The sequence below is a fragment of the Solea solea genome, chromosome 21 (genome assembly GCF_958295425.1).
Source record: "Solea solea chromosome 21, fSolSol10.1, whole genome shotgun sequence".
NCBI classification, from domain to species: domain Eukaryota; kingdom Metazoa; phylum Chordata; class Actinopteri; order Pleuronectiformes; family Soleidae; genus Solea; species Solea solea.
The window spans coordinates 959,090-976,763 of NC_081154.1; the positions used below are offsets into that span (position 1 = coordinate 959,090).

The 17,674-nt window shown below is 41.2% G+C and overlaps 2 protein-coding genes and 1 non-coding gene across 4 annotated transcripts; all 3 read right to left on the reverse strand.

Moving 5' to 3' along the window:
* Positions 1–1,168: 1,168 nt before the first annotated feature.
* pts (6-pyruvoyltetrahydropterin synthase) lies at positions 1,169–5,334 on the reverse strand. Of its 2 annotated transcripts, none has more exons than XM_058620202.1 (6): positions 5,187–5,334; positions 4,010–4,089; positions 3,885–3,904; positions 2,983–3,039; positions 2,230–2,300; positions 1,169–2,125 (listed from the first exon to the last, which is right to left on the reverse strand). In XM_058620202.1, the coding sequence occupies exons 1-6, from the start codon at positions 5,276–5,278 to the stop codon at positions 2,002–2,004; spliced, it is 444 nt and encodes a 147-aa protein (XP_058476185.1). In that variant the 5' UTR covers positions 5,279–5,334; the 3' UTR covers positions 1,169–2,001. The 2 variants fall into 2 exon arrangements, with proteins under 2 accessions (XP_058476185.1, XP_058476184.1); XM_058620201.1 differs by having other exon boundaries at positions 3,885–3,907.
* An 854-nt stretch (positions 5,335–6,188) lies between these two features.
* LOC131448113 (glucagon-like peptide 2 receptor) lies at positions 6,189–16,401 on the reverse strand. Its single transcript, XM_058620234.1, has 13 exons — positions 15,627–16,401; positions 12,998–13,097; positions 12,796–12,900; positions 11,852–11,973; positions 11,657–11,763; positions 10,391–10,547; positions 10,154–10,313; positions 9,941–10,001; positions 9,781–9,847; positions 9,385–9,473; positions 8,464–8,602; positions 8,321–8,362; positions 6,189–7,855 (listed from the first exon to the last, which is right to left on the reverse strand). Exons 1-13 carry the CDS (start codon positions 15,714–15,716, stop codon positions 7,487–7,489), a joined length of 1,608 nt encoding a protein of 535 aa, XP_058476217.1. The 5' UTR covers positions 15,717–16,401; the 3' UTR covers positions 6,189–7,486.
* trnac-gca (transfer RNA cysteine (anticodon GCA)) lies at positions 13,474–13,545 on the reverse strand. The gene has a single exon. It is a non-coding gene; the product is annotated as a tRNA-Cys (tRNA).
* Positions 16,402–17,674: the final 1,273 nt, after the last annotated feature.

The window sequence follows — 17,674 nt, forward strand, 5'->3', positions numbered from 1 at the left end:
TCACAGTGTTCAAACAGTGTCAAAGTCACGCATATGAGCCGCAACGAGGAAATGCATTCTGTGAAATGAGGCGAGAAATATTCGTGGCGTGTTATCTTCAACCCGAGAAATATCTGAAATGTACCCATGATGCATTACACTCGCCGTCATGAGCTGACTTTACACTTTTGTCACTGAGAGTTTTTCAAACCCCGCAGAGACAACAGCAGCGGTGGCAGGAGGAGGAGGAGCTCCACACCCGCTGCACTGAACCATGGGTAATAAATCAGACGGCATGTGTTATCCCACACGTCTTCTTCCTCCTGCTTCATGTCCAACTGTCGACGTAAATCATGTGCAAGGAAACACGGACGTGTGGAAACAGATGGAAGAAATCATAAAATGACAAATGAAAAACATCTATGAATTTTATCAGATTTTTATCAATATTTAATCAGTTAAGTGACAAAATTGTAAATTTTTTGTCAATACTTGTTCAATTTAACTGTAGAAGTGGTGGTTTTATCAATATTTCCTGCATCTTAAATGTGAATGTGGGGTATGTATACAGAAGTAATATGTCGCCCTCTAGTGGCCAAACACATGTACTACTAAAACTGATCACATCCATTTATAATTTGAATGTTTTTCTGCCTCTAAAATTTAGAAAAAATAATATTAAGTTCAATATAACACTTAATCTTATGCCGGGAATCTGAGTGTGAGCACTTTCTGAGATTAAATTAGAGACTTAATCTTTATCACTTTAAAATGTGGTCATTTTAGACTATAGACGGCAATGGAGGAGGATAAATGACATAATATTTTTTTTATTTAACCTTTATTTATCCAGATAAAAGACCCATTGAGATGAAGATCTCTTTCACAAGGGTGACCTGGCCAAGAAAGGCAGCAGCACACATCATAGTAATAATAAATAAAAGAAAGATTTTGTGTATTTGTGTAAAACTGTGTACGGATGTGACAATTAACCACACATCCAATAACTGATATAAACACATTGCATCATGGGAATTGTAGGATTGAGTGTTTCCAGAGCTCGAACATGAACATCTTCTGAACTTAAATACAATAAAAAATAAAACTACTGAAGTGCCCTTTAATGTGTTGAAATGAGGGAGGAGTCATAATGTGGGAGGAGCCATGACATAAAAACTCAAACACAGAATCAGTGATTTAAAATTGTACATTTTATTTTATAAGAAAATGTATGTTTCCATTCAAAATCAACAGTCCTTCAAAGTTTAATACAACAAACTGTGGTGTGCACTTTTCTACCACTAGGTGTCAGTGTTAGCTGCAGTCAGTGTTATTACACTGGGAAAATTAAAAAAGGTTGACAATTGTTTCAAAGAAAAATACACAATATTCACATTTTATTCCATTCAAGCTTAATTTAACAAGCTATGTAAAGATATATATATATATATTTCAAATAACTTTAATTTAAATTAAAAATATAAGTATTTTTGCTGTTTTGTCAACCATTTTACACTTTTTCAGGGAACACTGTGCGATGAAATACTCCACTGGTAAAACAACAACAAAATAAGTGATTGTCCATTTCTGAAACGCAGCTTCATGATCATAAACAAAACTTATTTACAAAAACACAAACAATCTGATGGATTAACATGTAATAAATCTATAATCTGTACGTCATTAAATGTGTTTAAAGACGTTAAAATTATTTATGATTTAAAGTAAAAATAAACTGCTCTTTACCAACATAAGCAGAGCTTGAACAACGTAAAATCCTTGACCCAAGTGACACAAACTTACAAAACAAGGCAGCAGAAGACCAGCAGTTTTCTATATGGGGTTTGGTGCGGGAGGGAGAGAGTTTTACAAACTTCAATTTCCAATTACAAAAGGCTGTTTAACAGTGAGATAAGGTGTCTTTGGAAAAGCAGCTTGTTCTTTCCTTGTGTCAGTACCGACACAGGCAGCCCATGTTTGAAACCACACTTCAAAACCCGCTTAAAAGAAAACACTCGTCGTCTACTCTCCTCGATAAGTGACGATGTTCTTGTCCGTCTCGTAAATCTTTATTTCATAGAGGGCGTCTGGCGGCAGGACCTTCACCATGTTGTCCCAGATGTAAACAGCCAAGTTCTCGGTGGTGCTGACGGACAAAGAACAAAATAAATAAACAGACAAACAAACACACACACACACGTAAACAATCTGTGGAAGCTACTGTATGAAGTAGATACAGGAGATATTTACCTGACGACAGTGGCAAAGTACGGGACGTCCTTATCCAGGTTTTTATGATCCAGTGGAGTCATGATGACGTCCTGCAGGACAGGATCATTTCAGGATAATACTTGAAATGACCGTTGTTTGACTACAGATTTCAGGATTTTGATTTTGTATTAAATCTGTGAGAATTGTTCAGGTAGGAACCATTCTGTGTTTGACAGGACGCTTTTAGTTGGTGCGTTGTTTTACTACTGGCGGTTGGAGAGACAGTTTCATGCTCAGTTTAAGGGAAACTCAATAAATAAAATGTTGTATGGTGACAAAAGCAGCTAAACGTCTTCCTCCCTGTCCCTGCACCAAAGTCACTAGAGAAAATCAGCGATTTTAGCTCAAATGAGAAAAGGGCGTCACTGTTCATTCACCGCCTCGTTTGGCAAGTTTGTGACACTGAGGTAAATCCGAACTAAGCATTTTAAACTTGCAAAGTCACAAAATAACATTTGAACAGAGAAATTAAGGCAGTAGTGGATCAGCAACTCTGGAGAGCTGTGATGTAAAATCGGCGATTTTCTCCATGGACTTTGGTGTGGAGGTGTTGGTGGTTCATAAAAGTGACACAAACTCAAATTTCCCGTCAGAAAACTGCAAAACTGGAGTACAAGAGTGATGGAAATGCATATTTCAAATCCCACACTTAAAGGAAAATGATTTAAAACACTGAATAGAAATTCTTGTTTTAGACTTTTGGGTGAAATCCCAGTAAAGAGAAGTTCTCACCTCAATGTGTCTCTTCAGGTCCGTCAGGTTCATGACCATCCCAGTGACACGGTCAATCTGGAGACACAACACGGAAGTCAAGGTGAGCGCAGGGTTCTCACACCTTGGTTGATATCAAATTCAAGGATTTTTCCAGGACTTATTCCCTTCAAATTCAAGGACTAGAATGTGCTGACACAGCTTAAAACCCTTTAATACCGAGCGTGTCGCAGACGACACGTTTGAATTACCGTATTAATGCGACAGTTTGTGCTATCGGAAAAAAAAAAGCTGAGAACTTCCACGTCAATGCCAATGTGTGGTTATTATGGTTATTTGCAGGAAGCCGGCAAATCAGGCGTCTTTGTCACCAGAGAGACGAGAGAGTTCGGATTTGGAGACAAAAAATTATGTTTTATGTTGTTTTTTTTTTAAATTTTAAATTTAACTGCAGTGTTTTTCTTCATTTTAATGGTTAATACACTACTTTAACAGGCAGTAAATTGTGAATTACTGCCACACGTTGAAACTTATTCTGGAAAAATGGGGCAAGAGTTACAGGATCATTTTCAAGTATTATCTTGTGTGTGTGTGTGGGATTAGTAATGTGCAAAAGAAACCTTTATTTATTAGTCACTTTATTAACACTGAAGCAACAAGATCAGATGTTCTTTTAATCCCCAGCTCCGCCCCCGAGGGGAAATTCAAAATTGACACAAAGGCTACTGATGCAACGAGCATAAGCGGAACCAGGAAAACCAATGTTACTTTTAAAAAGCAAACTCTCTATGCTAAATTTAGCCGAAAACACAGCAACGAATCACATGTGATTCAGAAAAGTGTACATTGAGCAAAGCTAATGTTTCGTGAAGTGCAAATCAAACAACAACATTAAGTGAAAACAATTTCTGACAGATACTCACTTTTCCACGCACCATCACCTCTACTGTGGATAGAAACAAGAGAGATGAATGGAAAACATTGAAAGTTCACACTTTAATGTATAGCTCGTGTATAACTTGTGTGTGCGTGAAACTGTACGACAAACCTTTGTAGTTGTGTCCGTGACCGTGAGGATTGTTACATTTCCCAAAGACTTCTTTATTTTCTTCATCACTCAGCAAAGCACTGAAAACAGATGAACAAGAAACGTGAACGTGCCACTTTATAACCCTAAAAGGATTTAGTACATGTAATCTAACGTTGATACACACTCAACTTACATTTTTGAATGTATAGCCCTACAAAAACTGCTCCTGTACCTATTAATCCTGGCTCTAATTATCTTCCATACTTTTCTTACACCTGGCCCTAATAACCTTCCGTACATAACTTTGTTGTGTAAGGTCATTAGTTTTAATTCGGCAACAACATTAAATTTAACTTGACTTGAAAGTTCCCTAAAAAAAAAATACGTATGACTGCTGACTGAGTTAGCACTATAGCATTAGCCTCACATGAGCATTAGCGGATTATGTTTACTTTACCAAATTAAAGCAGGTACACACAAACACACACACACACACACACACAGACAACAATCATTACAGAGTCATCCAAAGCTATCCATGTATGTGGTCTGGTTTCTACTTTAGCTGCTTGTTTCCTTACTATGGCTCTAATAACCCTCCATACTAAGTTTCCTGGCACTAACAATCTTCCAGACGTTAGCAGAAAATGGCCCTTATAATCTTGTAAACCTGTCTTCATCGTCTGGCAGTGATTACATCCCAGTGTAACTATCGTTTCCAACTACCTGACCGTTAAATATGAACCACTGAATAATACAAAGCATTTCATATTTTTTATATTATTGACGGTGGTGTCCAACATGGCGGACGCGGTGGCGTTAACGTATCACAACAACGTACGAAAGAGTTTAGATTAATGATTAAAATGTCAGTTTAAACGCGTGTTTCGCATAAAACATACATTAGTAAGCAGAGGAGGTTGTTGGTGAATCTACGTCACTCTGTGGACAGCAGAGAGGTTAGCGGACCGACTCTCGTGCTGACAGCGCGAGTCCCTGTTGTAAATGTCAACACATTTAATTTATTTTCACTTTCGTACGAAAACCGCTGCAGCCAATTGGAAAAAACAAAGTCAACCGAACAAGTGTATAGCAGTGCTTTCATTCGGCACACAGCGAAGTGAATAATTCAACCGGCTATTACAAAGAATAACGGCTACTCCACTGCTAATGACGCCGCTCAGTGTTTCCCCACCTGTGGAGCCGGTGACAGGCGCTGAAGCTCTGGACGCGGGTGATGTATCCGACACGATCCGCGGAGGAGTCGCTCTTAGCGGATTCAGCCATGGTCAACACCGGGGGAGGGGATGGGGAGCAGCAGCAGTAGTAGCAGCAGCAACAGAGAGGGGGGGGATAATAAAGACAAGCTGCTGAAGCTAAAGATCCAGCCCCTGGTGACTCACGTCACAGCGTGATTGGCTTGAATAAAGGGCGTCAATACAACTCACATGTCCCCATGCGTACCAACAATCCCCCCTGGCCCCCCCAGAACAACTGCCCACAGTCCAGAGGGAAGGAGAGGGTTTTACAGCTTAAATGAATTATTCACACCTATTTAAACAAATAAAGGTCATTTACTTCGACATCACACTGAGGCATCATGTGATTCATGAAAAGAGCATTTGATGACAGTGTATAAAAAGTATGAGGGTTTGTGTACACTAATAGTTTGTGTTTTACAAATATATTTACATATATATATCAATTACTCGACTTAAATACAGCAATAAATGATGGTCTAATTTAGATTCAGTTCGATAAAACAACTACATACAGTAAAACTCTTAAGCCTAAGCCAAAGCATTCATTGTAAAAAGAAATTTCATCCTACAGTAGTGGCGCGTCAGACTGCCTTAAGTAATTACTGCAACGTCCAGCAGAGGGCACTCTGAGTGCGGCCGGGTCTTTTGACACCACGTTCGTGTTGAGAATTCGGAAAAAAATCAAGCGTACTTCAAGCTATAGCCATTGTTATTCCATAATTCTAAAGAAATACCGACTTCCGACTACAACTGGAACACACCGTTAGATCATTTTGAAAGATCTAATTGTGTTAGATAATTTAGATACATTTTCCATTAAGATAAATGTCTAATTTAACGTAAAATTTGATGTCACATAATATCTGTTCAAACCTGATTTCAGCAGATGTTCTGTCGGCTCCCACTAGAGGCAGCAGAAGAAGAAAAGCGCCCCCGACAATTAAACTGTTTATTAGTGCATATATACATACATACATACATACATACATCGTTTGGTGAGACTACGAGTACAAATCATGATATACAGTACTATACAACTGTACAACAACATTCTTATACACGTGTAGAGCTTCGTAGTAGGAAATAGAAAACATGTAAAGCCGTAAAACTTGCTGCACAATGAGTCTCGCTATTCACATTCAGACAACAAATACATTGTATTTATACGTTTACGTTTCAATCCAGATGTGTCATATGGATATTTATAACTGGCCTGTGACAGGAGGATGTTTTTCACCTGTCACGGTAAATCAAACACAACGTTTGTATAGTTGAGGATTATTGTGACGTGTTTATATGACGCCGTGACTGCAGAGTACGCAACAGATATTTGATCTTTTTTTTTTTAGCTTCTGTAGGTTATGAGTTTGGATGGCAGCGACAAATGTATATGTATGTAAATGTTTCATATCATACATAAAAGTAATGTATGCTCAGATCTCCACTCTCAGTCGCTTGACATGTCAAATATCATGAAGTGTGCAAGCCTCTGTGAGTAATTCTGAATCAATTGGTCCATCGAGGAACCAGAGAATCTACAAGTGTGAATTCAACTTTAACCTTTTAGAGACGGGAGTTCACTGTACACTTTCATAAGTAACGATAAACTGACCAAGCTAAAAAGCCTCCAGTTACTTTACAGTTATTTTAGCCCTCAGCTTGCCTGATTAAACATGTCTGTGTGTCCACATTGGTTATCTGTGGTCCATGGCACATGAATATCTGTAACTGCCCAATGTTCTCAGTGGTGCATCATGTGACCACATGGACTGTGACTCTTATCGCGCTAGCTCCTTGTAGCTCCTTGTAGCAGAACACTTTCCTGTGCAGTTAGCGGCAAGCTCTTGTTTTGGTCAAAGGAGACCACGAAGAAGACGGTAACCATGGACACTTGAGGTGGCGGTCAGTGTCCACACATGTACAAGCCATCGCTCAGAGAATATAAGGACATATAAATGAGGACAAAGACCTTTGAAGATCACCCTCAAGTACACAACGCGAATGGAACCGTGGCCATGTACATGCATGCAGACATGTGTAACCCAGATCTAAAACCTGCAGTGTCTAACAGATTCTTGAATCTTGGGCCTGGAGAACTTGGAGGTCCTATTTGTGAAGGTCTTCAGTCACTTTGAGGCAGTTTGATTGTTGATCTATATGCAGTTACCATGTGGGTGATCCAGGTTTTGTATGAATATGATTCTTATCTCAGTACCTGGAGGGTAACCAGTGATCAGAACTCGCTCTCCTCCAGAATCTCCTCCATGGTCTCCCCCAGCGTCATCTCTCCATCGCTGCTGGACAAACTCTTCCTGGTGAGGAAGTCCAGTCCTGCTATGTCACCGCCCTTCAGCCCCTGACCTTTAACCTCTCCCACTCTGAGCACTCCACCTCCTCCGTGCACAGCCACCTGATGCAGGTGAGGGTGAGTCGCGCAAGTGCCCCCCTCGTCATAAGAGTCATTCTGCTGAGCGCACTGGGTGTGGCGCCATCGAGTGCACTTCCACAGGTGCTTGAGAGGCGCTCCTTGAAAACAACCCCTGACCTGGAAGTGGTTGGTGAATAGGAAAAGCTGCCAGCGCTTCTTCAGTTCAGTTTGGACCTAAAAACAAACAAAGAAATGATTAAAGTTGCAGTGATTTTTGTTGTTGTTGCAGGTTTTTTGAGCAGTGAAATTAACTTCTGAAACCTGTTTCTTTGTAGTTTCAGTCATATTCCACCTAACCACCTAAGGAACCTAACCAATAAATCATATACTATAACAGATACTGATAGGGTTGTTTTTTAATCATGAGCTCCAGAAAAGGTCCACACAATTGGATTGTTTGGGTCAGACGAGTTCAACAGCAGAGGAATGTCGGGAACATTCAGAAGATTTTTCCACTATGACATAATCCAGATATTTGACCTAGGAGCTGGCAAAAGACGTTGCAAAAAATGTCAAGAGCTACTTTTGCAGACATTTGCAACCTAATGTCTGGAAAACACCCTTGTTCACTTAACAAGGGTTGAACGCTGCACAAAATCGGCTTTTCTGGAACAAATTGCAAAAATGTAGGATACATACCTCTCCATTAGCAAAACAGTAGAGCACAGCAACGAGGAAACCCTGGAAAATGTTACACATCCCAAATTAGGGTTGACATGGATCTAGAAGAGCATTAAGAAGCTTTTGTCACCAGGTGTGGACTCAAAGTTACCAGCTGTTACCTGGAAAGAGCTGAGGGTGAGGTTGAGGAAGTTCCTGGCGTAGCGGCTGCTGCCCTCCACACATTCATCGATCAGCACAGTGAAGACCACTTCGTGGATTCCCAGCAGAGGGATCAACACCAGCGTCGCTCTCGCCAAACTGATGGACATAAACAAAAACTAACTGTATGCTTGCTTCTCTTGAAGAGCAAGACAACGAGGAGGGGGAAAAGAAAGAAAGAAAGAAAGAAAGAAAGAGTAAACATGTGAAGATGTTTTTGATAAAGAGGACACAATGTACGGGCGGTGGTATTTTAAATTGTACTGTTTATACACACGGTATAAATCATTAAGACGTATAAGATGTCAAGAAAGGAGGATTAATACTGTTTTTCTGTGGTAGGATGCGACGTGACGTCATGTTCCTTTTCTGTATGTTCTTTCCCAGCTACTGTTTTAGTCGCTGCTCCAGCAGTTTCCCATCTGAACAGCTGGACTTTTATAAATATGCTGCGTTCAAATGGGATTGTTTACCACGGTGCTTGCTAATCCTGGTCTTGGGGACCCATTGCCCTGCATGTTTTAGATGTTTCCCTGCTCCACAACACACAAGATTCAGAGGCTCAGCTCGTCATCAAGTTCTGCCAAAGCCAAAGAATCAGGTTTGGAACATCTAAAAGATGCAGTGGTTCTCCAGGATTCTTTTCCTCTTCTCCCTCTGTAGGGTTCGACACCAGTTGTGATCCCCCGTGCAATGGGGATTGAGTACCTTGCTCAGATTTACCCCAACCCCTGACCCTGTTGGAATTTGGGTTTGGTTACAAGCCAAGTTGCCCTTTCCACCAGGCCATGGGCTGCCCAGTGGTCCCCCAGGATAATGTGATACGTAAATGCTTAAGGACACCACTTAGGGAAATGCTTTTGTGTGAAAATAGTGAATACCTGTATCTGTAGTCCGTAAATTTCACCTGGTCTGCTTTCAGCTTGGACAGCAGCAGCATCAGGATCTTGATGAATATGAAGAAAATGACCTGCAACATACAACACAACAGTGGATTTGAAATGTACAGTACACCAGACCCCGTGTGACAATGATCAGTGAAGCTTTACACCGAGAAATTAGCTGTCAGTCATGCTTGTGACTGTCTCACTGTTCAGTGTCACATGCCCTCACAAGACTGGCTCTGTAAACGGGGTATGAAATCACATGATCATGTTCATCAGAGGCCTGAGAGCAGAGGACCAAGTCTCCAGGGAGCAACATACTGCATGTGGAGCTAATGTTACTGTTATTCATTCTCAAGACTTTCAAAGGGTTAGTTCAGAAGTTTCACTTACAAGCACAGACAGAGTGATCGGGCCTCTGATGATCCACCAGAACCACCTGTTCACGATTGACCAGCACCTTAGGAATCCAAGACATTTACAGTCAAGCCATGGAGGAGCAGTTTGTATAACTCATTAGTTTATTGTATTAAGTAGGGGATCAAACTCTCACTCTGTGTTTTCATAAATGATTTTGACGACTGTCCACGGCGTCACGAACAGGACGGGAGTTCCTGGAAAGACATAAAAGCATAAAATGAACAGCTAAAGTGGCTAAATGTGAAACTAATTCAAAAGTCTCTTGTCTTTTCTAGTAACAACTTGAGTAGCTATTTTATGAGACTATTTTTCACATTGACATGTTTTCATTGTCAATATCTATTACCCCAGCCGAGCAGCATGTACTTCTTCAGAAGTCGCCTCTTGGTCAGGACAGCAGTGAAGAGCAGCGTGTGGAGGAAAATGGCTTCCACCAGCAGCCAGAAGTAGTTACAGGCCACAAAGTACTCCATGCACACTTTGGAGAATTTACACATCAGCGCTGTCTGTGGGAACAACATGTGAATAACTGACTTAGGAACGTCTCAATCTCAAGAACATCATTGATATTATTTATTCATACCGCAGAGGTTGGGTAGGAGTTCCATCCAGGGTCGTCCTTTGGCAGGTTGGAATACATGATGTATAGTATGATTTCCTTGGAGATGACGGCCACAGCTCTCAGGATGAACGACACAAACAGATTCATGTGGATGTAGTTCCTGGTGCAGTGAAGCTTCCTGGTAAGCAGATACAGGAAGAGTCGGGACACATCCATTAAGTGACTGTGCAAACTGAAACCACATTACAGAGGGGAAGACGAAGCATCGAGGCGCCGCGGACGCATTGACGTGGAAACGATTCTTGACTCCTGTGACATTTGTGATCATTAAACTTTCCCACAGTCTGGTAAATGCCTCGGTGTTCTGCTGCTCCAGCTCCTGATGTTTCTTTTTCGGTGTCAATGACGGTATGGAGGGTCAACGCTGAATCCATCCAAAAAAACATGACATATCTCCTAAATTCAGGCCATAAGAAGAAGGGCCTTGATGTTTTATTGGGTTTGTGTGTTGCACTGTAACTGTATTAGTCTCTGTCATGTTTGTGTGTGGTGGTACGTGGCAGCCGTTGTGTCACAGACAGATTTACTTCAGGACAAATAAAGCAATCATGAATCTTCTTGAAGGAAATGACGAAGCAGGCAAATGACTAACGACGTTAGGATCGTTCATATCTTTCTTATTTAATTTAGATGATCATCTGGAACAAGTGTCAGTGTGATGATAGAAACAAACACTGTAGTTTATTGTGTCCTCTTTAGGGCTGTGCGATAAATCGATATAAAAGATATATCGATATGGAATTAGACCGTATCACATATGTCGATATAGTTCAAATCTGCGCTGTGACCCTTGCTCCAGGCAAACCACTGACCGGAGCTCCCCGCGGCCCCGCCCCCGCCCTTCCTCTTTCATTCACAGAGGGGGGAGGGGCAGGAACAGACACTCCGGCCCTCTTCAACCAACATGGAGAAAGCAACAACGTCTGCGGAGCGTGCGGACGGAGGAGAGCCTCTTGGTTAGGAAAAGAAAAAGCAGCGGCTCAATCATTTGGAGATGGTTTGGAAACAAATCATCAGATGAGCAACAAAACCACGCTTTATGTAGGGAGATCCACACGTACGCTGTAACCAGAGGTGGAAGCACTATGAATCTTTTTCACCACTTAAAAGAGTGTGTTTAAAAATGTTTTTCTGAAACTGAGCACTTTATTTTGTTATCTCTTTATATATAAATGCCAATTTACATCGTTACTGTGCAAGAAAATCCGGACAAGGTCGGCCACTGACCTCAGTATTCCCATCAGGAGAGTGGCCAGCGTGAGAGAGGTCAGCGACAGGGAGTAGCCAATGACGGAGATGAGCCTGAGCGCTGTCTGACGAAGCATTTCGTCTTCCTGGATGGACGGAGAGAACACAGTGACCCTGAGAAATCACCTGACTTTCTGCTGAAGCTTTCACACCTGTCCCAACTTTTCTCCTCACCTTGTCTTTGAAGAACTGGTCCTCCTGACACTCTGAGTCACCTCTCCAGGGCTCTGAAGAGTTCTCCTTCTGACGCCACCTCCCGTTCTCTAAGCATTCTCTGTGCACCCTCCTGGAAGCGTCTGCGTGTCATTGAAAGAGACTCTGATGTGCATGATTTCATTAGCTGACAGGCTGACTGACTGAAACTCATGAGGTAATCCCTTCACCGTGTGCTGTGGGTATATTTTATTATAAATCAGGAAACCAATATTTAGCTATTATATAAATCCACAGCAGGATTTCCCTGCACTCTGTCAATCATTTAAAAAATAAAAGCCAATCACTGTCAGTTTGTTGCTTCTTACTCATCAAAACAAGACAGTTTTAATCTTGATTGCGAGATTAAATATTTCAATATTAAATTCCACCGTGAAAACACTTTAGCCGATCACGTTAGCCACGGTCTGTCTTGTGATTTATGTTTGAAGTGAATGAATGCGACAAAGAAAAGACTCCGTGGCACAAAGGTGCTTTCAACAAATGATCAAATCAGTCAAAGCTTGGTTTCAAATGTCTCAAGGAAAGTCTCGCTACTTAGAAACCGTATTTGGTAACATCTCTAAGCAGCTATTTTGGACTAAAAGAGCAGGCTCCAAATGTAAATGAATAAAGAAGCAGATGACCTCAAATCTGAAGTAAAGTAGAAAAAGATTGGCAACTTTGCCCCAAAATGGGGTTGAACGCCATTTTTCCCACAGGATTTTCTTCTACTTTGTAAACTCAAGGTTTCGAGACGGATACAAGTCTCTGTAAGCTTCACAACAGATTCCATTTCATGCTAAAGATAACAGAATTTGACCGACATACGGACAAAAACCGGTGGCTTCAGACTTTTAAACAACGCTGTATATTTGCTCTGGCTGGAAACGACGGTTTGATAAAGTGGTAAAACTTGGCGTTACCCTCACTGATCCACGGGAGGTAAGAAGGACACGGCACAGACACATTCCCAGCAGATGAATGAGGCCAACACACAAACGTGTCAAAGGTTCCTCTGCAGAAGTTTCCTGCGATGAAGATCGCCGGGATTTAGTCGAGGTAATGTACAGACAAAGATGATGATGATGATGATGATGATGATGAACATTTGGTAAAAGGACTCACCAGTTTTTAAGAGTGGACTTGAGTGCACCAGCGTTCTGTTGCAGTTCTCCCAGTATTCGGTCCGTTTAGCGATCAGACTTTCCAGAACTGAGGCCGAGACCTTTTCAGGAAGAGAGAACAAAGTGATCACATGGGCAGTTTTTATTCTGGAGATATGACTATGATTTCATTTTGTATTTATTGTCTTTTAGACTCTTGTTTTCATGCTACAGATGCTACACCCCAAACTCATTGGCTAGATTTCCCCATCATGGGCTAGTCTAGACCAGGGCTCTGCAAACTCTAGTATCCTGAAAACTGAGCTGGGTTTTCAAGAGCTTCTTGAAAGCTCTTCTTTGAAAGTTTGAAAGTGGAAGGACACATTTGGTAAATGAAAGTCATGGTGTCTGTGAGGATTTGCCCAAATCCCTCTCCTGGGAGCCTGAACCAGCAAACTTATAGGCTCAAGCCTTATTTCACTCCTCAAAGCCAAGGGCAGGGGGCACCCGGAATTGAACCAGGAACCTCTTGATCTGCAGTCAAATGCTCTACCACTGAGCTACACCCCCAACTCTTTGACCTGATTACCCCATCACCGTTCACTGTAGACCAGGACTCTGCACCCTCCAGTATCAGAGGAGCCATTTTTGACGCCTCTCTACCCAAATATAATGAATCTGTTGTCGTAAAACCATAAACTGTTCAGTCATAAAATGAAAATGACATCATGTAGAAAGTTTTATGTATAAATACAATAACTGCAAGTGTTGAATTTTATAATTGTATCATGCTTGAATCCCATCGACATAAACCTGAATCAAAAGGAACTCATTTAGTTAAACTTGAATGATTCTTTTATTCTTTTACTTCCTGATGCGTTGCAGTGTTTGTATTTACCCACTTGGTGGGAGTGTTTGTTCAGCAGCGACGTTGTTGTGCGTTGCCGGGGGAAACACTTCCACCTGGGTGTAATCTGTAATCTGTGTCATTGATGCAGGTGATTTATCAAAACCCCGGGCACACACACACACACACACACACGCACGCGCGCGCGTCTGTTTATTCCTGAGGTTTTAAAGTCTATAAACAGGATGTTTGGACGCTGATCAACGGTCATCACATCAGCGCTCGACGTGTGCTGTCGTTACTGAGACAAACTGCAGTGAGTGTCTCTGTCTCTGAGAATCTTACGTAAAACTGCATCATAAATATAAATAAATAAAATGAAGATGAAGATGAAGATGAAAGAGTTTTTCTGTTTTTCAGCCTTGAGTAAAAACTGTGCCGTAGTAAAAACTGCTATTTTCAGGCTGATTTCACAGACTGAATTTGAATTTTTTTCAAGCCCAAACTCTATTTACACATATAAAATAACAATAAAAAACAACAACAATAAAAAAACAATTAAAATAAAAGTATAGTTACTTTCCGCTGAAAGATGGACACGCACTGTGCTGCTGTGTGATAACCTAATTTTGTTGCACTCACAAATTACACATTTTAAAACAACAATGTCAATATTAACAATGTGCAAATTACATTTCAAATAAATAATAATGAAAGTTGTGGAAAAGCTACTGATTTGTTTCAAAATACACGTCAAAAACATCCGACGCCCGAAGCATTTTACTAACATTAAAGAATTGGTATTAAAAAATACAATGACAAATAAAGAAACCTGAATCTCAACTATGCATATGTTGTGTTTTTTTGTAAAGATCAGACTTGTACCAAGACCTGGACCATGACTATTACAGTCTAGTCCACGTGGGTCTACTTTCCCTTTCCCTGCAGGTCACGTCTTATAAGTTTTATTGTGTTATTTATAACACATTATTGCCATTTTGTTCACTAATAGTTCATTTGCAGCTTTTATGTTGTGTATTTTGATAAACAAATAAAATTTCCACTACATTAATTATTATTTATTTGAACCCTGAGTGGTTTATTTCATTAGCTTTTTGTGGAAATCTTGATATTTGACACTGAAAATACGTATTATTATTATTTTTGAAATCTTTAGTTTGATTCATTCAAGTTAACTCAAGATGAACCAAACATTTACTTTCCCTTGCCATGCTTGGTTCTTGATCACCATCCCGGACAATCCTGCATCTGAAGTCACTCCTCCATCAATAAAACATGAAAACACAACGCAGGGTCAAGCACAGGTTACATGTATTTAGATAAACAGTGTTGTTACGTAACAAAGTACAAATACTTTGTTACTGTACTCATTCAAATTCATGTATCTGTACCTTTACTTTGTTATTTATATTTCTAGTAACTTTTACTCCACTACACCAGGAATTGGACCCACAACCTTCCAGTTGAAAGACTACTCACCCTGCCACTGAGCCACCATGGCTCAATCCTAACTCTCAAGACGAAGTGATATTATATATATAAAAAAAGTGACTTCAACTTCTAACAAGTAAAAATACATTTAAGGTACTTTTATACAAGACTTTCTATAAAGAAGACTTACTGGTCACTCTTACAGGAAACACTAATGGGAGTAATGACGGCGCCCTCTGCTGTTAGAGACTGGAAACTGCTTTACCGTTAGTTCACAGGGGATAAACTCGGACTACTTTTAAATGTCAGCTTCAGTGTTGAGATAAAAACTGCAGCTCGTGCGTTGATTTACCTGGCGGCTGCAGAGGAGGAGGAGGAGGAGGAGGGTGGTGGTGATGGTGGTGCAGGTGGTCTTGTGCCAGGTTGGCAGCAGGGTTGGCATGGTGATCTGTGTTTACATTGGAACCGGTTCTCAGATGGTTTCCTCCCTCATGCCTCAGCCACGGTCCCAGCCAGGCCTCGCACTCATCCTCAAACAAACACCGCTCTCACCACACCAGCTTCTTCAGATTTTATTGGGAGATGTTTCCTCCTAAAAATGTTCCTTGGAATTCCTCAGTCTTTTCCCCAACAATCTCCCAAGATTCCTTGCTGCTTTGCCGATCTTTATCAACACAAAAACAAAAAGTCGCTTCCTCTCGATGACGAAGGTGAAGAGGTCGTGATCTCGTTCCTGTCTGTGAAGACCTGAGGAGACCCTGGATCAGTCCGTGGCTCAGTCCGTGGCTCAGTCCGTGGATCAGTCCGTGGCTCAGTCCCTAGATCAGTCCGTGGCTCAGTCCGTGGATCAGTCCGTGGATCAGTCCGTGCTCCCTATGGATGCGGTGCAAACTGAGAGTGCATGTGGATCCTCAACGACAGCTCGCCTCTCCCGCCCTGTCCTCCCCCAACAACCAATCAAGATAAGGCCTGGAGAGAGAGAGCCGGGCTGCTGCTGCATCATCACCACCACACTAACTCTGCAGAGCAGGAAACTGCATGTGCTGACAGCCACCGTGAGAAGTTACATTAAAACTAAATCACACGTTAAAAAGCATGTAAACGGTTGTAGTGGACTGTAGACTGTGGTCCCTCCTCTCTGCTCCGCTCCACTCTCTCACACAGTGACCGGGCATCACCCAGTGATTCTGACACTAATGGGAATCTAATGTAAACGAACAGAAGTGAAACCAAACACACACGAGAGCGAGAGAGCAGAGAGAGCAGAGAGAGCAGAGAGCTAAAGTTACACCTGCACCAGCCTCGTGTCCTATACATGGACTCAAGTCTCATTACATACGTCAAAGCAGAATGATCCCGTTTTAAAGCACCTCTCTAAACCTCTTGAAGGTTTTTTGGCCATTGTAAGTGTGGGAGCAGACACTTAACGTGCTATTGTTCAGTGTTTAGTTGGGGTTTGTTGGCAGAAATTGACCAAAGTGTGTTTTTGTACAAGCGTTAAAACACTTATACATTAAGAAATACTTAGTTTTTGACGCCTTGGAACGAGTCTTTTGTACGTACGTCAGTGCAAGCACAGGTGGAAAGAGTTCTGACATATTCTACTCAAGTAAAAGTACCACTATTTTCATCATAAGTAAATGTACTGCTCTAAAAATGTACCTCAAGTTAAAGTAAAAAAGAAGCTTGTTTAAAACACACAAATCTAAATTCAGATTCAGGATGTTTTTTCTAAAATCTAACCTGAAAAACCAATACAAAGAAAATCAAAAACGTGGCGCGAATGTGGAAGTGGAAGAAGCCTGTATTCTATTAAATGGCCATCAGGGGGCGACTCCACTGGTTTGTATGTAAAGTCTATGTCAAAATGAACTCAAACTTTTTTAATCTGAGGAGTTAATGTTCTCAGTCACTAGTTTCAGGTCTTTTTCTGACAAACATTTTATTTTATAAAAGTTAGCTAGCAGAATAAAAGACCGTAAAACATTACAGATATTTGGACATGGACAACTCTTCACTGACATCAGGTAACGTTTAACTGATGCAGGTGTAGGCGAGTCAGGCTGCGTTCCATTTACTTCGGAAGTCAGAAGTCGGAGTTCATGGCATTCCAGAGAGAAGTCGCAAAAAAAACATGGACGCCGAGCTAGCCACTGTTAGCAACCTGTACACACAAACAGCGTCGCAACTTGTCTAAATGTATAAAAATGAAACTCATTCAATGTGAAACAAATACGACAGAAGTTAAATAAACGGTAGAAGTCGCAGTGATTGTGTGAGTGGTAGCTAACTCGCGGTTAGTGAGGTTGGAAACTTCAAGTTCCGACGACAAATGGAACGTGGCGTGCGCTGTCAGTCAGGCTCCGCCCCCTTTCTCATTCAAATATGGTGACTTTTGTT

What these genes read in the sequence shown, in the direction of transcription:
- LOC131448113 (XM_058620234.1), bottom strand. Translation starts at nt 15,716, where the DNA reads ATGCCAACCCTGCTGCCAACCTGGCACAAGACCACCTGCACCACCATC. An exon ending in CGATCACTCTGTCTGTGCTT is followed by an intron (nt 9,474 to 9,780) that starts GTAAGTGAAACT and finishes TGTATGTTGCAG; the next exon opens with GTCATTTTCTTCATATTCAT. An exon ending in TTTACGGACTACAGATACAG is followed by an intron (nt 8,603 to 9,384) that starts GTATTCACTATT and finishes TATGTCCATCAG; the next exon opens with TTTGGCGAGAGCGACGCTGG.
- pts (XM_058620201.1), bottom strand. Translation starts at nt 5,278, where the DNA reads ATGGCTGAATCCGCTAAGAGCGACTCCTCCGCGGATCGTGTCGGATAC. An exon ending in AGGTGATGGTGCGTGGAAAA is followed by an intron (nt 3,040 to 3,884) that starts GTGAGTATCTGT and finishes TTGTGTCTCCAG; the next exon opens with ATTGACCGTGTCACTGGGAT. An exon ending in ACCTGAAGAGACACATTGAG is followed by an intron (nt 2,301 to 2,982) that starts GTGAGAACTTCT and finishes CCTGTCCTGCAG; the next exon opens with GACGTCATCATGACTCCACT.